Below are 23,100 nucleotides of genomic sequence, written 5' to 3'. Positions count from 1 at the left end.
ATTAAAAAAATAATAATTTTATTGGGAACAGAGTGTTTCTCCAGGGCCCATCAGCTCCAAGTCGTTGTCCTTCAATCTAGTTGTGGAGGGCGCAGCTCAGCTCCAAGTCCAGTTGCCGTTTTCAATCTTTAATTGCAGGGACGCAGCCCACCATCCCATGCGGGAATTAAACCAGCAACCTTGTTGTTGAGAACTTGTGCTCTAACTAATTGAGCCATCCGGCCTCCCCTCTGGAAGCTCAGTGGCAGCTTGTTGTCTTCAATCTAGTTGTGAAGGGTGCAGCTCACTGGCCCATGTGGGAATCGAACCAGCAACCCTGTTGTTCAGAGCTCCTGCTCTAACCAACTGAGCCATCCGGCCGCCCCATAAAACACAATTTTATTCTTCTCAAGGGAGTACCATGACTACTATCATAACATTTTGCTATGACATTGAACTTGACTCTATTTGTGTTGAACACTTGACTTCTATTTTATACCACATTTAGTTAAAAAGTGCTTTGTAATAGATGATCTTTTTATTTCTTGTCTCTGGTAGTTCAACTGAATCATCTCTGGTTTTTCTAACAAAATCTATTTCCTTGACTGAACCCCATACTATTTCTAGTTTTTCTTCTCTTTATGAATAAGAAATAAACTCAACGTTTCTTTATATAAATCAGCTCACAAAATGGTTGACCCAAACCTGTGTCTTGTTCTCTGAGATTGTTTGGGGGACAATTCATAACTGCATGACAGTTCTTCATTTTAAGTAAAGGTTAGGGCTGCTTGACTGAGGCTGGAGAAAACTAGAATCTAGAAGATTCCAGGTGCTTATTCTGCCAGTTTGATAAAACATAAACCACCCCAAGGACCTTAGAGAAGGCAGCCTTGGAAGGTTCTATGGTTCTCTTAGAATCCCCACACATCTTCCCCACAGGCAGCACTTGATGGCTGAGCCACCCCAGGCAGTTGGAATAGGCGAATCTTCACTCATCAATGTCAACACTCTTTTGCCCCATCCTTCTTCTCCCCTCCCCCAGAATGCTAAATTTTGGATGGAAGAAACCCAGGTTAATCACAATTGACCCAATCCAGGCTCTGTGTAATATTTAAAGCCTTCATTTTAGAACACATTTCATGTATAGAGAGAGAGATTTTAGAATTATAAAGACCAGGGCTCAAATCCCTACTCTACCACTTTCTTGCTGGGGCAAGATATTTAACTTCTCTGATTTTCATTTTTTAATCTACTGTATTTCCCCGAAAATAAGCCCTAGCATGATTTTTCAGGATGCTCATAATATAAGCTCTACCCTAAAAATAAGCCCTCGTTAAGATCGTCAGCCAGACAGACGCATTTAGTACGTCCGTTGCAACACACAACAGACACATTGAATTATAATATTAATATATAATTAAATATAAATAAATCATATTATTGACATTAATATTTAAAGTTAATAATACAAATTATAATTAAATATTTGTAAATACCCAAGCAGGTGCCTTTAGACGAGAGGTAACCTATGTAAACAGATGAATTCGAGACTTACTCCAAATGACCAATCAGAGTACAGACACAACACACGAATAACGTGCTCACTTGATAACGAACGGATGTATTTGTGTCTAATATGAATCTTCATAATTCAATACGTCGTGTGTTGTAAGAGACATACTTAATGCACTCGTGTGAAATAAAGAAACGTTTTCTGAATTTTGTTGCCTGCAATTTTTCGTCGCTTTTGTGTGGACCATCATTCTAAACTGTCATCATTTTTGTTGCCACTCCTGTCTCATTAGTCTTCAGTTAACACCTGATTTAATGGCAGATTTAAAAGGAATAATATTTTGCCCCCCAGACAAGATGAGTGCAAAAAGAAAGAGCTATTTCATCGAGTACAAGAAAGGAATAGTGGAGGACTCCCGGGGCAAGAATCTTACAGCTTTCTGCAAAGAGAAGAAGTCGGATCCCTGAATGGTCCGAAAATGGCGAGCAGAGTACGATAACCTCAGTCAACAGGTGGACAAGGGAAATGCTAAGAAGCGCACGTATAATGGTCAGCAACCATTATTTCCTGAGCTGGAAGACATCACCTGTGAATGGATTGCTGACAGGAGAACAAAGGCCTTGGTTGTGTGCAGGGCTGGTATTCAAGCATTGGCCCTTGCAATGGCACCACAGTTAGAAATATAACCAGAAGAATTCAAAGCATCACAACACTGGCTGAATGGCTTTCTTCAGTGATATGAACTGTCTCTAAGTTCGAGAACACTGTTCAAGCTGGAAGATACTGGAGTTATTAAACATGCACTTGCCTTCAAGTCCTTTGTTGATGGCATTGACTTTAATAAATACCAACTCTCCAACATGATTGCTATGGATGAAACTGCAGTGTTTATGGGCCAAGGATCTCAAATGACAATTGGTCAGAGGTGTGCCTCATCAATCTACATTCACTCTGTTGGTTACGAAGGTGCACATGTTACCTGTACTTTGGCAATTCGTCAGGATGGAAAGAAAGCCACACCTCTGATCATCACTAAGGGCAAGAAAGATAAGGTTGAATGCGTTTCAGGCATTTATGTTCTTGAATCCGAAAAAACCTGGTGCACACAAGCAGTTATAAGGAAGTGGGTCGATTTAATGCTGCCACTTATTTTGCAAGGTGGCCAAAGAGGTCTGCTAGTCTGCGATTCCGCCAGCCCTCACCACGCTAAAGACATGAAGAACTTCCTTGCAGAGAGAAGAATAGATCAAATAATGATTCCTGCAGGAATGACTGCCTATCTCCAGACTCTTGATATTGCAACAAACAAGCCATTTAAGGACCATTTGCGCATGGAAATCAATGACTACATTGAAAATAGAATCGAGAGAAATCAGCATGGCAACTTTGTGAAGTCTAGCCTGCAAGAGGTCATGACTTGGGTGAAGAATTCATGGGATAAAAATCACTGACAGCTGTGTTGCCAATGCATTACGAGCAGGCTACATGGACAAGAGGTGCTCATTTAAGGAGAGCTCTGTTGCTGGACATGAGAGATTGGGGCCAATGGTTCTACAGAAAATGGAGTCGCAAGAAATTCAAGCCAGAATTTGGGGTTTGGAAAGTTATGACGATGTTCCAGAAGATGACATGACTGTATTTGAATAAATGTAGATTTTTGTACATGAATAAATGTAGATTGTGGTACATGAAAAAATAAGACACCCCCTGAAAATAAGCCCTAATGTATGTTTTGGAGCAAAAATTAATATAAGACCTGGTCTTACTTTTGGGGAAATACAGTATAGAATGGGGAAATTGATAATGATCTTGAAGGGTTATTGTGAGGATTAAATGAACAAATATACTCAAAACACCTAGCCTTGAAAAAAGTAGTGGTATGCAAACTTTGAAATTCAACAGAACCATCTAAAAATAAAGGTGGTTAAGCCTCACCTCCAAGAACTGATTTTGGGGTACTGGATAGGGGCTGAGTATCTATATTGTCAACAAATGCCCCAAATGGCTCTGACAAATCCCCCACGCTTAAAAACCACTCCTAAGTTATTCATTCCTCCCAATTTGTGTCCTGCACATTCAAACTGTATTTCAAAAACTTTTATTCATGTGCAGAAGTAAAATATTTTAACTCTTAAATCTCTAAGTGTCACACAATAATAAAGTATTATTATTTTTATTACTATTATTATTTAGCACCCACCAAATCTCAGTATTGAAAGAGAACTTTAAAAAGTCATCTGGGGGGAGGCCAGTTAGCTCAGTTGGTTAGAGTGTGGTGCTCTTAACAACAAGGTTGCAGGTTCAATCCCCACATGGTCCACTGTGAGCTGTGCCCTCCACAACTAGATTGAAGCAACTACTTGACTTGGAGCTGATGGGTCCTTGAAAAACACACTTAAAAAAAAAAGTCATCTGGGACAAATTTACATCCAGTACTTGAACCTCTGGAGAACATCCCTGGAAATCATTTATCAAACTTCTCCTCAAATGTTATTTAGGAGACAGAGTTACTACTTTCTCCCTACATTAAGTATTATGAAAGCCTTTTCATATGTACAAAGTTCAAAGTTATATAAAGTAGAACTTCCAACAATGAAAATTCTACAGAATGTCAGCAGAGTCAAACGACCTCCCAAATCACTAATGTTACTGTCACCAACGTAGTCTCTCTCTAAAGGGGACACACAAAGGAACTCTTCCCCTCAGAAACTCATTGTACAGTTAATAACTAAATGTAAAGGACGATTTGTGGAACTTTTGGCTTGGGAATTTACGACAATTTCAAAGTACAGTTTGCCTGAGGGAAAAGCGACCTAATTGCCAACAGCCTACAGGAAGGGGAGAAACAGGCAATTGGGCTGACACATTTGTGGTTTGTGACCACGTGAAATACACCATTTAGCAAAACAGCCTGCTATCCAGAGACATCACCTTGCAGACAGCTGGCCACAAATGGGACCTGAGCTATTTGAGTCACAGATCAAAATACCAACTTTATTTCTGAACGTTAAACAGAACTTTGACTCTTTTTTTCCCGTCAAACGTTTTATGAGACAAGGACATCTAAACCAAGATGACTTGCCATGTGAGATCTCAACTTTTAATGGAGATGGTTTATCCCATATTATTTTAATGAAACTGGCTTAATCATGCCAGTGAAATTTATTGAGATCTTCGTACTTTATAACTAGTGACATAATTTGTACAAAAGCCCAAAGAACTATGTCTCAAGTTTTAAACAAGAGATACAAGAGTATACAGCTAAAAGTAGGCCAGTGGGGGTCACAGAAAGTTCTCCTGTAATTTCAGCATGCAACGAAACAGTAACAAAAGTGATGGAGACCTCCCCTACAGTCAAGCTTCCTCTTGTTAAAGTCCCTCCTTCATTTAGGCACACTGTTGTTTTTTGTTGTTGTTGTTTCTTAAGAGTAGATGAGATTTAATTTTAGAGACCCCCCCCCTTAGCTGCTCAACACAAAATGATACATTTTAAAATATGGAATTGTTTTTTCAACCTAATATAAAAACCTAAATTCAACCACTCTATCTTCACAATAGGATATACTCTTCTTTATATTCAGATATAAATCAATTCTTTGCTATTTTGCTAATCCAAAAATTACTCATAAAGAAATTTATGACATAACCATAAATATAGGTCATCTTTTACAAAAAATACTATTTTGGCCTCTGAACTCTAGAAAAATGATCAGCTGCTCATTTTCTGACGGGGCCACATCAATTAATGCCAGAAATGCTGAAAGATACTACTTTGTATCTTTTATAGCTGGGTGTAAATAATAATCTTTTATGCTATATTGCTAATCTAAGTTTTTATTCTAAACACCATTTTTTAATGTAATTCCTTCTGAGAGAATCTCCCACTCTAAGCATTTTTTCTGCCTTCTTTAAAAGCTTGAAGGAGGGGCAGCCTGGAGGGACAGCCGGATGGCTCAGTTGGTTAAAGTGCGAGCTCTGAACAACACGGTTGCTGGTTCGATTCCTGCATAGGCCAGTGAGCTGCACCCTCCACAACTAGATTGAAGACAACCAGCTGCCACTGAGCTTCCGGAGCGGTGGCCGTATGGCTCAGTTAGTTAGAGTGCATGCTCTCAACAACAAGGTTGCCAGTTCAATTCCCACCTGGGATGGTGGGCTGTGCCCTCTGCAACTAAGGATTGAGAATGGTGGCTGGACTTGGAGCTGCCCTCCACAACTAAATTGAAGAACGACTTGGAACTGATGGGCCCCGGAAAAGCACACTGTTCCCCAATATTCCCCAATTAAAAAAAAAAAAAAGGCCAGCCCGGTGGCTCAGGCGGTTGGAGCTCCGTGCTCCTAACTCCGAAGGCTGCCGGTTCGATTCCACATGGGCCAGTGGGCTCTCAACCACAAGGTTGCCGGTTCAACTCCTCGAGTCCCGCAAAGGGATGGTGGGCTCTGCCCCCTGCACCTTGAACACGGCACCTTGAGCTGAGCTGCGACTGAGCTCCTGGATGGCTCAGTTGGTTGGAGCACGTCTTCTCAACCACAAGGTTGCCGGTTCGACTCCTGCAAGGAATGGTGGGCTGCACCCCCTGCAACTAGCAACGGCAACTGATTCTTGAGCTGAGCTGCGCCCTCCACAACTAAGATTGAAAAGGACAACAACTTGACTTGGAAAAAAGTCTTGGAAGTACACACTGTTCCCCAATAAAGTCCTGTTCCCCTTCCCCAATAAAATCTTTAAAAAAAAATTTAAAAAGCTTATGGAAATCTCACTTTATCCATGAACCTTCTTATCAAGACACATAGAATAATAATATTACCCAACCATTCAGTTGAAACAAACACCTGAGTCTACAGTCAAATTAAACTGATGGCATGTCTGTGCCTGTGGTCACTGCAGCTGTAGTTGCAAGAGGAAGGGACAATGTGATGACAACTGGCTGTTGTGACACTGGGCCTGGGCCCTGATCCCTGGTCCAAGTGCTCTGCGGTGCTAATCCCTAATCTCCATGGCGATACTGCATTGTGGGGTTTACTCAGCCATACACACACTGTGCCTGCAAGACTCCAATTCTGCTTCGCTACCCTAAGATAAAACTCCATTAAAATCAAACTTAAAGAAGGCTTGAAAACTCTGGTCTCCTTGCTGAAATTCAAATGAAAGCTCTGCAGAAAAACAGGCTCTTCTATTTGTATTCCCTCTCCCATGTTTATTTTGTCTGCAAAATTGGGCCACTTATCACAGACATAACCTTTCCTGGCAGAAAGCTATCCTCAAAAACTGCAAACTGTAGAGAGCAGGCCTGAGGAGCTGAAGAGACACCCCCCACCCAGACTTATCCTCGGACGTAACTGTGCTGGGGACACAGCAACCTCAGGGAGCTCCAAGGCTGCAGCCTGGAGACCCACGGCGCACTCCGTGTCGACCCCATGAGGCCACATCTGTACCTCTGCTCCTCCATGAAGGGTCAGCGGGGCCTGTCCCCTCCAAGCTCCAGGAGGGGCGGCACAGCTGACAGAATCAGAATTCTGAACTGTTGGGCTGGGGATATGCAAGGCCACAAAGGACAACAACAAACATGCAAACTCCTGTCATCTAAAGCTACGAAAGCCCTCCCGTGTGTCAAATCTAAAGCGCTGCTCACATGGCAACTTCCTGGAAAGCAAAGAGCTAAATCATTTATGAACACTCCCTTTCCTTAGAAAACTTGACTTCTCTATCAAGAAACATGGAAAACATGGACAAACAATGGCAGGGAGTTTTGAAATCCTTGCTAATGTTACTCTGCTGAGAAGAGGGCAAATGTACTACTTCGTGTAGTAAAACTCCACCTGCTGGGAACCGAGGGTGATGCCATCACCACTTCCCCAGGGCGGGAAGCTCATCACATAGTCTCTCCAGCATAATTTAAGCAGTTTCCAAAATGCAGTGCCAAAGACCAAACTCAGGCAGAGAACCCCAACCCTGGCCACTGACTTCATGCTACACTACTAACTGAAGTTTTTCTCACCTTTCTGAAGAATACACAGTGCTGGTAAGCACCACTGATCATGGAAAACCACCATTTTAGGCTACAAAATTAAGACTGGAATTCCTACTCTGAACATAAAAAAATGGAAAAGCTTTATCAGAATGGGTGCCCCATATTGCTACTGAGATAAGACCCCATTAGACTACTTCAAGGTGAAAGCGAAAGACACTCAAATAGTTCTTTCCCTGCTCATGCTATGCTGTGTCTTCTAACCATGCTGCTGCAGCTACAGCGGCACAGTGCTTAGACTCTCTTCATTTCTCCACGTCTCAGGTACCTGTTCCGCAGATGAAGCTAAACATACCAGCCTTCCTGAATAGTGGGCCTCAAGGAATCACAGATAAAATTGTTTGCAAAGCACTTCATACACATTTAGACTTTTAAAGCCCTTATTTTCCAAGTCTATGGAATTATCTCAATCTCATTACTAAACACTTGAGTTGGCAAAGTTGTTATTAAAAAAATTTTAATCTTGATGATTTACCTTTGTGATTTTGTCCATTCTCCTTCTGGCATGAGAAAGAAGTTCAGGAAAATAGGCATCGGGTGTCTCACACTGTGTGGCCAGTCTGAGAAAGAGCCTTAGCATGGTGAAAAGAATTCTCAGGATAGTGACGGACACTTCCTAACGCTGCTGTACTCGTCAATAGCTAAGACGGGTACCGACATCTCAATACTTGGATGATTCACTTTGAAATGAATCCTCTTCTCCACTTCCATTACTTCTGTGTGTGACCAACTCCTGTACTATTTCAATAGCCCCCTAACTGACCTCCTTACCCACTTCAGAAGACCTTTCCCACTCCTACCAGAACGTCCTATGAAAAATGCAAATCTGAGTCATACCCTTAAACTCTGTAACTTCGATGCTCCAGTGTTATTCTAAGGAGACCGAGATGGGGTGAAAACAGGAGAGCACAGTAGCTGCGATCACACACTCTGAAGCCAGGCTGCCTGGGTTTCAACGTCAGCTCCCACGTGTCTGGCCACTTGACTGAGGGCAAGGTATTTCACCTGTTTTGTGTGGGTTTCTTAATTTTTTTTGGTAACAGCTTTATTGAGATGTTAATTCACATATTATAGAAATCACCCATTTAAAGTGTACATTTCAATGATTTTCAGCATAATCAGGGTTGTGCAACCATCACTATAATCAATTGTAGAACATTTTCATCACCCCAAAAAAGAAACCCTATGTCCCTGAGCAGTCACCCCCATTTTCCCCACCTTCCTCCAGCCTGAGACAACCACTAATCTACTGTCTCTACAGACTGGACTCTTCTGAACCTTTCATACAAATGGAATCATACACTATGCAGCCTTTTGTGTCTGGCTTCTTTCTCTTAGTATGTTTTCAAGATTCATACAGGGTGTAGCAGGTATCAGTAACTCATTCACTTTTTTATTGCTAATAGTCCAGTGTAGGATATATTTCATTTGTCCGTTCATCAGTGGATGGACATTTGGGTTGTTTGCACGTCCTGGCTGTTCTACATGATGTTGCTATGTACACTCATGCACAAGTTGCCGTGTAGACATGTTTTTACTTCTCTTGGGTAGGTAGCTAGGAGTGAAACTGCTGGATCATATAATCACTCTGTTTAACTTTTGAGGAAACAACCTGTTTTTGAAGATTTGCTCTCTTCATTTGATAGAAATATTAAAAAATACATATAAAGATAGGTATCCTAGTGTATTGTACGCATTACCTACTTTGGGGTGTGTGTATGTATACAGATGCATTTCTATGCTTTCCAAATTTTCTACAAGGAATATGACTGATTTTATAATCAGGAATAAAAAAGAGTGGTTTTTAAAAACTGTAAACATGACCATGTTATTCTCCTGCTGAAGACATTGCAAAGCCCCCGTTACCCACAGGACCTCACACACAGCTCCGTGACCCGGCCCCGCCCAGTCTCTTCCTCTAGCTCAGTCCTGCTCCTGCAGTACTAAATCCTTCCTGGTTTCCCAAACATACGGGTTCGGTGCTCCTGCACGGGCTGTTCCCTCTGCCTGGAATTCCTAGCCCTCATTCTGTCTGCCTCAGACTCTCATTTTATTGTTCAAACTCCACCTTGGCTAAGAGAATTACGCCTTGGCCTTTTCTCTGGATCCTTAATTCCTGGCACAATGTTCAACTTAGTATCTGTGTGGAACTGAACCGCAAATATTTCCATGGAACAAGGACAAGAAAGGAAACACGCTTATAGTTACCTGCTACGTTTCAGTGTACTGGCTTCAAAGCACGTCGAGCAGGCTGACAGGTGCCAAGTATGTGCAAACCATAATACTAACAGCTAACAGCGATCAAGCACTTACTATGTGCCAGACTGTTTTAAGCACGTTTCATGTATTGACTCAAACCTCGTATTAGTTCTATGAAGCGGGTGTTATTATTAATATAACTAATATGATTTAGTATGTAAGTAATTTATTTTAGAATCCTAACATATTGGCACCATGAAGTTTAAGCTAAGAAATGCTTTTTGAAAACAGTATTAAAATAATCATAAGCCAGGTTGGAAAAGTCCTAATTTCACTGAAAAACCGTCATTTCATATGGAACTCCAAGAGGGAAAAGGATTGGCTATGCAAGCATCATGGTATGTGGGTGGAGTAGTATCTGAACAGAACCCTAAGGTTATAAAAGCAGAGAGAAGAGCTGTAGTTCAGCCCAACTGTGGATACTCTCAAGGCGAGGCTAAGGAACTGGACACGGGCAGCAGGAACCCACTGAAGGTTGAAGAAGCTGAAGAGGAAATGTGTCACGGAATCCCAGGGACAAAAGAGTTCAATTACAAGTCCAGCGCTTGGGAGTTAGAAAGGAAGTAGGTATTATGCAGCAAAGTGGCCTCGATTTTTCATTAAATTAAAACAAACACCAAGTTTACAATTTAAAATGTTATGTTCTTGTTACAAAATAATTTTTGATCCATTCTTGTTCAGAATAAAAGGAGACAAGCATCCTTCAGGACTACCAAGCTTTAGGAAATCAGCTTCCTGGGGTGGGTGACCCCCGGTCCCTCTTCCTTGGGCAGGCTCCATTTACACCTGCTGCCTGGCACTCTGTGTAGTGAGTACCCCCTTTTTGCTCTCAAAAGTGTCCTGATTTGAATTGGATTGTGATGATGGCTGCACAGCTCGATATTTTTGTTAAAAATCATTAAATTGTACATTTACATTGGGTAAATTTTACAGTATATTAATTATACCATAACAAAGTTGTTTTTTAAAAAGTCTCAGTTGAATGACGAGTTACCTGGTCACTCGATCCACAGGGCCTCAAGGCCTGAAAAGTGGTTGACCGGTCTACAAAGAGACAGTTAGTTACTCCAAGGAGTTCTTTTCCAAAAAGACAGACTTTTTTTTTATTCTATCAAGACAGCTTCTAGGCACATGGCATAAAAATAAGATACTAGCAAGTGTCAGAGGCCTGATGCCACAGAAGCCAGCCCTTTCTGGGCCTTGGCACATCCTCCCGTGAATGCTTCATTTACCTCATAAATATGAAAGCACACTATCAATTATCCCTGTTTATGAGGCAGCCTAAGCCAGCACACTACTCTAACACCATAGGTGGTCTCCATCTGCTTCAAAAGGATACATATAATGTTAAAAGCTTTGGCGTGTTACTGGCTTTAAAAATTAAAGCCAGAAACTTTTCCAACTTCAACTTTAATTCTGGAGTCCAAGAATCCTGAAGAAAAAAAAGACAAAGAAAGTAAAGAAAAGCAATTGATCACTAAACACCAACAACATCGTCAAGTTGTGGCCTTTAGGGTTAAAGAACCCGCCACAGTTACAGAAATCAAAAACAAGATGTCTACCAGTGGTGTGATACTGTGAAAAAATAGGTTGTGGACATCTGACCAACTCATTTATAGAAGATTCAAGTGCCCACAGTAGAAAGAAAGAACAGAGTTCTTTCATAAACAGGGAAAAAATAACCCTGTACATGATTTGAATACTTCATGTGCTTTAAACACAAGCATGAAAAGTAACCTTATTAGGTTGAGTACCAAAAATAATTCAGTATAGTTTAGGCATACATGGCACTGGCAGGCACACACAATTATCACTAAGCTATTGAAAGTCTCCCAAAAAAAGGGACTTGCTTCCATATACCTCATCCAGATGAGAAAGAAAGACAGTAGCTGTTACTGCCTCAAATACTCCATCATGTCAAGAATTATGATAGACTTTTAGTTTAAAGCATTTAAAAACAAACTGTTTTCCTCAAGTAATACTCACTGAGAAGGAAAACGTAATGACTTAAGTAGTAAAAGAAAAAAGTGTGACAAGTAACACCTTTCTCAGGACAATTTTCCTTACAGTCTTCATACAAAAATATCTACCACCCAAACCAACAAGCTGCACGAAAACGAAGCCATGTCACTAAAAATACCCACTGACCTCCGAAGGCCCGCCCCATCTCCCTCTGACCTTCCTACCCCTCCCCATTTTCTCCTCTCCAGCTCACATCCTCTTCCACACCTCCCACCCCACCCAGTCTACCCGTTATCTGACTTTCAAAAAAATACTGCCAGAGAAGCAGAAGTCTTATATTTTAAAAAGATTTTACAATTCCCTGACACTGCATGATAACTTTATGTGTAATACATGTGGTATAGGTTGAACTGTGTCCCCTAAAAGGATATGCTGACATCCTAATCTCCTCAGAATGTGAGGTCACTGGGAACGGGGACATTGCAGATGTAATTAGTTAAGATGAGGTCGTATTGGGGTAGGGTGGGCTCTTAATCCAGTATGACTGGTGTCCTTATAAGAAGAAGGAAATATAGATGGGATCTTTAAAAAAAGCAATCTAATTACATCAAAATATTTCAGTCTCTAAATACATTTAAGTAAAAGTCTCAGTGGGTCATATTAATTTCAGCAAATCAACAAAAATGATAATAATTTTTTGGTAAATCTTAATATTATGAAGTGTTAACTAAAATGAAGTATAACAATTAAAAGAGCTATAGGCAAATAGTCTGATGGAAATAACAGTACACAATCAGGTAATCAAATATATGCCAAGTAAGTGAGAATTTTAATACAAATTAAAATATACATGGCCAGCAATTATGTAAAGTACTCTAGTTCTTTTCCAGGTTACTAATTTTCAGTGTAACTGAATACATTATCCTTTCAGTACTTAAAAAGTATACATGGAATGACTTAAGAGGTTAGTATATTAAAATATTTATGTCGGTCTGGATTAATAAGTCTTGGTGCAACCGAAAAAAAAAAAAAAATCACATTTTATGACCCAAGAAAAATTTGTTAAAGCCAATTACCTGAATATCCTTACAATATAACATAAGCAAGTTTTAGTTTTCTCCAGCGTCATTCAGAAACAACCAGCATAAACAAGATGAACCCACAGTGTGGCCAGGGATATGACCCAAGACTCGAGGCTGCTATCGCTTACCTGGAAGAGTTCTTTAAAAGACGGGTGTACCATGGGGTTGGGAACAAAAGGCAGGGCATAGAAAGGGAGAAACTCCGTGGTCTGGCTCAAGGCTGCTCCTTTGGTCTCCAGGTAGGTTTTGAAATAAGAAATCCTTTCATCCAGTTCCTCTTTGTCCTAAGAGGAAGGGAAGCAGCTCATCGGAGGTCCCCAGCTTGATGCCCAGTCCGCCCGTCCACCCCATCCCTCCGAGGCTCCTTCAGTGCCAGCCATGTTGCTGGCAGGAACTGAAGTCCCCAGTCCCCACCTGGCCTTGCCAGTGCGCTGTCTCCAGTCATACTAACGTCACCCCCAATTTCACCCCTTCATGAAACGTCAGGAATATCAGAGGATAGATACATGTTTAATATGCTGCCTTTTACTTTACCACCATTTTCTCATATCCTGAAGATTCTCCATAGACATCATTTGTAACGGCAGGATGAAACCTCATCGTGTGGGTCTATTGCAATTTATTCAACCAATTCCCCATGACTAGATAGGTACATCGTTTCTGTATTTCAGAGATCATAAATATTTGCGTGCATTCCCAGGATTCCCTAGGAGAGGTTTCTAAAGGTGAATCGTTTTTTTGAAACGAAGTTTCCACATCATATTCCTTCCTTTCATTAACATGCTTCACTAATTCCATGTGAAATCCAAGGCAAGGCAAGTCCTTCTCAGGGTCTCATTTCCTCCTGGGCCTCAACGAGAAGGTCCAACGAGTTGAGCTGCTCAACCTTGAACCTCGCGTTTTCCCTCCTGGACCACCCTGGTCTCGGCAGTTGCAGCCCTCAGGGCCGTGCACACAGATGAAGCCTGTTCTAATCAGTGCATCTCACTGCGCCTGCACCATGAAGCCCTCTTCTGACTACCAGACTTAAAAAATATCTAATGTTTATTGATGTTTTAATGTTACATCAAAATGGAAAAATTAGAAAACAGAAATAAATACAGAGAAAATGAAAACTTCCCATGATTGTACCTACATGAGTACTATCTTAAGGAAAGCTTTTCGAGAATGGCTATTACAATGTACTGTAAAGCTGCTCCCTCTATCCCTGACCCCTACTTTGGCCTCCTGACATTTTAATAAGTTAACACAGGTCCTCGGGGCTGTGGGTAATGCCTGGAGAAGCCACTAAGCAAATGCACGTGGTCAAAAGGCAGTTTGGCCCTGCTCCCCTTTTGTCATTCCCTCTGCACTCAAAGGTTTACCCACTCCATTAGCTTGCAAAGCCCTCTCCTCTCTTCACGTCTCCAGCCCCACCTGGGAAAACACTGGAGGAACTAAATTCAATTTCTCACTCCAACGGACTTTCACAAATAAATATACCATTTTCCCACTGTTTATGCTTACATTTCTCTTCTAATATATGGTCAAATATTGGTCTACATTTGTGTTCTTTTAGACATACATGTATATACAGAAGATGCCAAAAGAATGTATACAAGTAGACACTTTGGTCAATGTTGCTCAAGCAGTAGTTCACCGTAATTAGAAGTATCTGGACGCTGATGGTAACTACTTTGAGCACCTCTTGTAATTGCAGAAGTCAAATGTGACTTGTATTCATTTTTTGTTATTGGTATATATTGAGTATTACAATTTTAATACAGTTTTTTCCTTTCTTAAAATGTGTATACATTGTTTTGGCACCTTCTGTATACTCAGCTGCCAAATAAACTTCATTTTGCTGAGTTTTCAAAAACGTGAGGTATTCAGGAAAACAAGGTAGCTTTCGTTACAGAAACTATAAATTAGAAGCTCCATGTAAATTAGAAGATAAACTGCTGGGAATGAGGGAGAAAATCATCAGGACACAAGACACCTACCTCTTAGCAACATGATAAAAAGGTCCTAAAACGAAACTAATGCTCGTTTGGGAAATATAACAGCTAACATTCTCCCTTAACACACCATGCGGACCAACCCACGTCACAAAGTGAACCTACGGGTCTCCCAACAGAGTATTTCAGAAGATAGATGGCAAAATGGATGTGAAGGTAGAACTCCAGCTTCTGGGCAAGGGCGTCACCATGTCGGATGGAACTGGGAATGTGCTCTTCCCACAAATCGAAGAACACCTTCTGGTCTCCATCGTCAAATGCAACAATGAGGTCCTTCTGTGTGGAGAAGACATTAGACTGAACCCCAGTCAGAAGGGGTGCCCATTCTCCCAACCCCCCAAATTCTTACAACCCTCCCAATACCTCAGGGACCCCACATACCCTAGGGTTTCGGTGTGAGGAAAACTAAGTCTCCTTTTCAGACGGAAGGGGCAGAAAACTGGAGATCCAGGGGGCTTCAAGCTCCTTAGGCTGAGAGTCCTACAGACCAGCCCCAGTTTCCACCCTTCCAATATCAAATCTGGGCATTACAAAGAACAGGTGAGACAGGGTCTCTGAAATGGAAGGATTCAGGCCTAGGCCACAGACTTGCGGCTGGAGAACTCGTGGGCACGTAAGTACGGTGATGCTGCCCTTTGCCCTTGCTGACCCACAGTATGCAACAGATGAGAACAGGTCAGACCAAGAGCCCAGCCAGGCTTCCGGAACAAACCTCAGATATCCAGAAGCTTGCTGACAGCACAGCTGCCAATGCCTGGGTGACCCAGTCGATCCCGCGCCTGGGAGGTGGGTGCTGCCATTTGCCCCGTTGCTAGAAGCATGTCCAGCTGAGATGGATGGTGGGAGGCGATCACAGTCACCCACAGAGCGACTGGGTGCTCCACTTACAGAAACACAGGCTGGAGCCAGAGGAGGCCCTGTGCCATTCCAACCTCGAAGCTATGTGAATCTGACTATGCAGGGCTGAGACAGTTTACCGATTCACGCAATAATTGAAATAAAGAATTTGGAGAAGGGAGGTGTCAATTGTCATGTCACCTGCCTCACAAGAAGAATGATGACTGGCCATCACAAACACCTCCTGCATAGCTTTTAGGACGTAGGAGCAAGAGAGAGTCGAAAGAACTTCCTGATTGTCCCATTTAATGTGGCAGCAGCTCAGGGTCCAGCTGCCTGAGGCCTGGAAGGGCCCTGGGCAGAGGGCACAGGCCCACCTTGAGCTCCACGGGCCGCTTTGATGGTGCCCCCACTCAATGATGCCCCCATGCCAGGCCACTAGGAGTCAGGGACCAGGGCACACAGGCCATGACTATGGCCCAGCTTCCAGCTATTCAGTGGGCCTCTCAGAACAAGTCTCAAATTTTTCTTAGAGGTAGGTATATTGAGGCAAATACATTTACTAAAATAATAAAATCATGCAAAGCTGAAATAAGCTGCCTTAGGAAATGGTATGTTCTCTCGTCACTGGGTATATTCGAGATGAACTTACCTAGAATGTTACACATGGGATGGGGGGATCAATTACTGGTAGAAACAAGGACTTTGAAGGTCCTTGCTAACCCTGAGAGTTGAGGACCACAGAAGGTCTGCCCTCTGCAGCCCCCTCACATTCACAGAGCTGCTCAGACACTCCTCTAACAGGACACTGCGCTGCCAGTGCGACTCTTGCTCCCTCCTCCAGCCTCTCCAAATGAGAATGCAAGTATCCTAAGGGCAGAGGTGTTGCTTTGTTCTGTTCACCACTGTGTCCCCAGTACCTAGAACAAATAACCTACAACTTCTCGGGAGGGGGTCACATTTGTCTCCATTTCTAAGCATTGCATGGTTTCCTTCCTTTCTTCTTCCCAAGATGTGCATGTGAAAGATCTTACCCACCCATTTCCCAGGGAGGGGACGGAGATCTGAAGATGACACTACTAATTCTTTTATTAACACCTGCGAAATCTAAAAGTCACTCTGACCAGGTCCCCAGAAAAGACTGCAACATGCTCAAATGGCAGCGTTTTTTACAAGTTGGGAACACCTTGATTATCTACAGAGATCAAAAAAAGTAAAATGTTACCTGGATTGTCAATGATTTGGACTCCCTTAAAGAGCCACCCGCTGTTTTCGATAACGGTTTTCCTTTCAATTTGCATTCTTTCGAAAATGTTTTCAAGGTGTCTTCAAATTCAGCAAAATCTAAATACTATAAAAAAAACAACATAAATATATATATATATATATATATATATATATATATATATATATGTCTGTTTTGAGAGCAACAAAATATCTGTCTTTGATGTAAATGTACCAGCTAAATACTATCACCAGTTTATAATGGGGTTAATGGGCTGTCATCTTTGCGAGGAGTAATTTGGGGTCCAGCTTAGAATTTGCTTATCCATATACACATTAAAAGCCTAGAAAGACAATATCATAGAAAATGCTTCTTTACAGAAAATAAGTTTGTTTTCAGAAGGAAAATGTGAGTTGCATGGCTTATTATAACTATTAACAGAAAATAAGTCATGTGTGCAGCAGTCTGAAAAGGGCAAAGTGGTCCAGGCCTGGAGCCTTTGGGTCTTGTCGGTCTCTGGGAACTTGTTACTTCACACAGAGGAGTTGGAGCTAATTCCTGTCCCAAAGAACAGAAGATAAGTCACTACAAGGTGGGCACTGTCATCGGTGAACTTGGAGCACAGCACGAAGGATGGCGCCATCCTGAAACGCCCCCTCCTCGCGATTCGTGCCGTGGATTCTGCCGTTCTTCTTCACATGTCTCTGCCCTCCTGCTCAGTTGGCGTCAGCCACTGCTTTCCGTTTCCACCTCCTCTAACTGTGGCTATTTCCCCAGGCCCTGTCCACACCCTCTGCTGTGACAGCTTTAAGAATTTGTTCTGGATCACGCCAACGCATCCTGATGCTGCATCTCGGGGCGGACGCCTCTTCCTCCTCCACTGCCATGTCTCTCACTTGATGCCTGACGGACAGTTTCATCACATAGTAAAGCAGCAGCAACCGATTCTTCAGCACCGACTATGTGCCAGCCCCACACTAACGCCGGAGAGAACACCAAAAAGCAGAAGGCGTGCGTCCTGTCCTTCAAAAGTCTTCAGCGTAGGACACCTCATGTCCATTAAATAGTTAGGATGCAGCCACTCAATGAAGTACTCAAGAGCATTAAAAAGTGTGAGGGTCACAGGAAGATGTTATACTACTATACAACCTCAAAGGCAAGCTCCAGAAGTGTGGGTGGTACCATCCCATTGTGTAAAACAAACTAAGGATGTGAATATATTTTGGTTATTCATAGGAAAAAGTCTGAAAAGATAATACCCTAAACCATTAGCAGTGGTCACTGCAGGAGTGGAACAGGGAAATTCACTGTTTATACTTCTACACTATTCGAATCTTTTCCCATAAGCATGTGTTGCTTCTATTATTTTCTTTAAATAATTCTAAGAAGTGGCTTTAAGATTTCAGTTTAGTTACGAAAACAAAATGCAAAAATTGTATAATAGAATACAGGTAACTATAATGTAATTATAGAAGAACCATTATAAGGCACTATAAAATTTGTTGCATTGAAAATACAAGCTTCCCAAATTTTCAAGGTTTCTTTTTTTGTGACCTGTGGCGTAACACACCTACCTCTTTCACTAGTCCAAGTAATTCGGATTCATGAGCCAGAATATCCCCCATATTGAAAGGTTACGGTTAATTCTCAGCAAAAATCTGTACAAGGCAAAAATACAAAACAAAAGCTTTCATTTCAACCATCTGTGAAATCACAAAAAAGGTGGCTATGGTGGGCAGAATAATGGCTCCCAAAGATGTGCGCGTCCTAAATCCCCAGACCTATGAGTATGTTGGGTTGAATGGCAAGGGGGAATTAAGGCTGCAGATGGAATTAAGGTTGCTAATTACGACCTTAAAATAGGGAGAGTAGCCTGGATTATCCAGTGGGTCCAATGTAATCACAGGGGTCCTCACAAGGGAAAGAGGGAAGCAGGAGGGTCAGTATCAGAGAAATGAATGCACTGTGAGAAAGACTCAACCAGCCATTGCTGCAGGCACTGAAGATGGAGGAAGGGCCAGGAGCCAAGAAATGCAGGCAGCTTCTAGAAGCTGGAAGAGGCAAGAAAAGAGATTCTCCTCTAGAGCATCCAGAAGGAACAAGCCCTACGAACACTTTGATTTTGGTCCAGTCTGAGACCCGTTTCAGACTTCTGACCTCCAGAACTGTAAATCAATCAAGCCATTATGTTTGTGGTAATTTATTATGGCAGCACTAGAAAATCAGGTGGCTAACGTCAAAAATAATTCTTCTAGATAATCAGTAATTCTTTCTATATTTAAAATGAATGTGGACAAGGACTGGAGGGTGGTGGACATGAAAGTCCAGGGCTGCTGGTGAAATTATGGAAGATTCTTTTTCTTATTTAGAGTTTTCTAACGTGCTATGATGTGGTGTACATAATTCAAATACTCAAGACCTCAAAGAGCATTTAGAACAGAATAGTTTAATGATAAGGTCACTTCATTTACTTTAAGGAAAGATACGCATTAGAATTAATCTATGTAAATGAACAGAGGCATTAATTCCCCCCCCAAAGTAAAAATATTAAACATTCACAAAGAATCTGCATGATTTTGCAGTTTTCTCTGCATGATTTTGCAGGTTAATCAGGGTGAGATTTTTCCAGAAGAGGGGGAAAGAGACAACGGGTGATGGAGCACTGAAGCTGAGCTATGTTACGGAGGGGGGAGGGGAGGTGCCTAAGTGGTGGTAAGCCAGTGAACACCTACCTGCTTCAACTTGAAACCTATATAACTTTACTAATCAATATCACCCCAATAAATGTAATGAAGATTAATAAAAACAATTTTTTGTTTTAAACGACCTGCTTCAGAGGCACATTAAAGTGAGCTTGAAAGATAGAAGATGGTAGGCGGAGAGGGGGATGAGTTTTTGAAAGCGAGATTTTGGAGATGGTGCAGTAACAAAAAGTTCATCACCATAGAAGTGGGTGGGTGAGGAGGATGGAGGGAAAGTTGCCTGTAAGTAAGGAGGATGAAGAAACTTGCAAGGTCAGCATGCTGGAACCAAAAACCAAGTGGAAGAGGTGGAGAGGTAAACAGTGAGCTGGGAGCTACAGTCTTCAAGGAAACACTGTGCCGGACAGGCGACCACCTCAAGGAGGGATGGTGAGTGACAGAACCTGAGGCATGTACTTCAAAGGGGGGACAGTGATCTGGAAGCCACAGGGAGGGGCGGGAGGACACCTGGCCTGCCCGCCACCTCCAGGCCTGCCATCAGGTGCCAGGAAAGACCGCTACTGTTGGAGGACCACCCACCTCTCGAGCCTTTCTCTGCGCCAACCACCACCACGTCTCTGTCTGCTCCCTCTCCCACTGCCCATGTTAGGCCCCAACAAGAGTGAACTCCCGCCCATTCCCCCATACAACATGCTCTTTCTAAGCCCTGTGTTTGATGTACTCGGCCCAGCTCATGGGCAAACTTGACTCATCATACTAACTCAGACCAGACTTGACCTCCTTTAGGAAGTCTTCCATGAACCCCTCCCCTGCCGTCCCCATTAAGGCAGTTCTCTCTCCTCTGGGTACCTCTGTATCCTATATCTATTTCTACTATTGTACTTATTACCCTGTTTACGAAGGCAGGAAGCTGCGTTCAAATCGTGTATCTCCAGAACCTAGCAGACTGCCAAGGAGGCCGAGGTCACCCCAGGGGTTTGGCAAATTAATGAAGTCCAAGCAGAAGCACCTGCATTTTCGAAGGCCCTGGAACAAGAAAACTTTGTTGTTTTTGAGAACTCAAGCTCTTTCCCACCTCAGGGACTTTGCACATATTGTTCTCTCAGCCTGTAACAGCTCTCTCCCCTCTTCACCTGGCAAACCCCTGTACTTAATAAACATCACTTCCTCTGAGAAGCTCTTCGTGACCATCATTTGAATAAGTTTCTGCTGTGATCACCTGTCATTGAATGTAAGCCAATGCTGGATTCTGACATTCTTAGAAATTACGGAATTTTCTCTAAACCTTTATATCATAATAGGTTCATTTATTGAGGGTTTAATGTATGCCAGGCAATGTGCAAAATGCTTCACATTAAAACTTCACGTTAAACCTAAGAGACGAACATGACTTATATCTCCTTTGACAGATGAGGCAACTGAGGCTGGGGGGGGGGGTGCGGTGCTCCCAATAACTCAGCTAATAAGTGACAAAGTGGGAATTTAAATCCAGACCGCCATTAACGACTACACAGCACTACCCAAAGTTTGGACCACCTGAATCAGATGCTTGTGCAAATGGAAGGTCCTAGCACCACCCTAATCTTACTGAACACCAGGGCAGGGATGATACCCAGAAATTGTTTTACACAGCTCTCCAGGTGACTTTTAAGCACTTTCAAGTTTGAGAATCACTGCTTCACTTTTTGCAGAAACTAGAGAAAACTTCTTCAGTCAACTTTTGAGGGTTGCAGTGGCAGCTTCTGAATTTCTATGTAATACATTTTTTGACCAAGGGTAAGACTATGGGATTTGTCTGAAAGACGAATTTGCATTGCAAGCATCCTATTTTGCTTAGATTAGATGAAATCTGGACCTAACCCGGGTGCTTGGAAAGGGGAGTTGGCTGATCGAGATAACGGAAGGGATGGATCTAAAAGTCCCAGGCCTCCCGCTCGCGCCGCCACGACCCAGCTGGAGGGCTTGGGGCCCCCTCCAAGGGTGGCTTGCTGCAGCAAATAGCAGGGACTTCTTGAGGGAAGCAGCTAGACGTGTCCTCGCCATGTCCCGGCGGCCGCTTCCGGGCCACGCCGCAGTTAAGAGCCCTGGACTGTAGACGAGAAGCGGGGACATCGTGCAGCTGCTGCCAAGCCGGCGCGTCGCGGTTTTCCTCTGGAGCGACGTCTCAGCACAGCCGCAGCCCTCGGGCCCCACCGCTGCTACCCCCGCCCGGGAACTGCGGGCTCTGGGGTGGCCAGGCCGCATCCGGAGACGTGCTTACCTACTGCTCCGCGGCTGTAATCCGCGCCTACCCTGCGCGGCCGCCACCTTTCCCGCCGTCGCCCGGGCAACCGCCGCCGCCAGTTAGGCATCACGTGGGGCACGCGCCGCCAACCACGGGATGCAGTCGGCTCGGAGCATCCTGGGAAGAAAGCAAGAGCCTCGGGAGGTGCCGCGACGAACCTTCCTGGAGGCGGAAGTGAAGCGGCTGTTTGCCTCCCAGTGTCCGCTGGGGGGCGCCCCCTGCACGGCCGCGTCCCGCGTCTTGTCCTCCTCCACGACTTCCCATTTGTTCATTTCCTCAAACGTTGCGCCTGGCGCTGTGCCCGGCTCTGGGGGTGAGCCTAGCAGACTCAACCCGTAACCTCAAGGAGCTCGTGTCGCTGTGAAACGGACCCCGCAAGAGATTACAGTACAGTGTGGTGTCCGCGGAAACAGACAGGCGTCCTTATCCCCATTTCACACGAGTGACCCAGAACCACCGTAGAACCAAAAATGTCGCCCCAGATCTGCCTTAAAGTTTTGGGCACCAGGATTCCACCCCACTGCAGCAGTTTCCAGGGATTTTAGAGACAATTTTCCCCACCACGTGAAATTTGGACTTTAAAAAAATAAAACAGGAGCGCAAATCCGCCTCCTTGCACGCGGCGCTTTTGAACTGAAGGTCACCAGCACCGAACAAGCACCTGCCCAACTGGGCTGGATGGAGGCTGCGGTGGGGCTAGAGATGGAGAGAGTCCTTCCTTTCCAGACACAGGTTCTGGGATGGGAGCCTCCATCTTTCCATCTACATGTTTCCAAGAAGGTGGGGACCACCAAGGCCAGAGACAGGGAAGAGGGCATGGAGAAGGTGGGTGAGCCTGTCTTTGAAGAATACCTAAGATGGCCTGTGGCCACCATCTCCCCAGCCCCCAGTCCTGCCCCTGCTCTTTTGAGATCTGAGATTGTCATCAAAGAAAAGCTGTATTTAGCAGGAACAGACATCCTGTCCAAGTAATATGTATTAAAAATATTCTCCCTGTTCATAATAATAAAAATTAACATTTATTATCAACTCACTGTGTGCCAGGGGTTTCAAGACAAAATACAGGACATTCAGTTAAAATTTTAATTTTAGATAAATTATTAGTATAAAAGGGCATCCCAAATATTGTTGCTTTTATTGTGCATACAGGGCATTATATTGTCCTGGATTTATATTTGCTAAGTATGGCCACTCTATGTGTGCCCAGCATTGTGAGAAATAAATTACATTG

The 23,100-nt window shown here is 43.2% G+C and overlaps 1 protein-coding gene across 8 annotated transcripts in view; it reads right to left on the bottom strand.

The window, feature by feature from the left end:
- ARMC9 (armadillo repeat containing 9) overlaps nucleotides 1–22,053 on the bottom strand; it is a 141,553-nt gene extending 119,500 nt beyond the window's left edge. For 7 of the 8 annotated variants that reach the window (XR_012490178.1, XR_012490190.1, XM_074314880.1 and 4 more), the window contains exons 1-8: nucleotides 21,846–22,053; nucleotides 20,475–20,611; nucleotides 18,458–18,541; nucleotides 16,884–17,009; nucleotides 14,927–15,097; nucleotides 12,953–13,108; nucleotides 11,120–11,212; nucleotides 7,997–8,021 (exon numbers count right to left, since the gene is read on the bottom strand). Coding sequence is in view for 6 of the 8 variants with exons in the window: in XM_074314880.1 (XP_074170981.1) it covers nucleotides 7,997–8,021; nucleotides 11,120–11,212; nucleotides 12,953–13,108; nucleotides 14,927–15,097; nucleotides 16,884–17,009; nucleotides 18,458–18,508 (622 nt within the window). In the remaining 2 variants the exon portion in view is untranslated. The remainder of the gene's footprint in view (nucleotides 1–7,996; nucleotides 8,022–11,119; nucleotides 11,213–12,952; nucleotides 13,109–14,926; nucleotides 15,098–16,883; nucleotides 17,010–18,457; nucleotides 18,542–20,474; nucleotides 20,612–21,845) is intronic. The other variant, XM_019739806.2, reaches the window with a different exon arrangement.
- Nucleotides 22,054–23,100: the final 1,047 nt, after the last annotated feature.

The sequence above is a fragment of the Rhinolophus sinicus genome, linkage group LG01, assembly GCF_036562045.2.
Source record: "Rhinolophus sinicus isolate RSC01 linkage group LG01, ASM3656204v1, whole genome shotgun sequence".
Lineage (NCBI taxonomy): Eukaryota > Metazoa > Chordata > Mammalia > Chiroptera > Rhinolophidae > Rhinolophus > Rhinolophus sinicus.
Note: the sequence above shows the minus strand (reverse complement) of the source record. Positions and strands in the feature narration are given on the sequence as shown.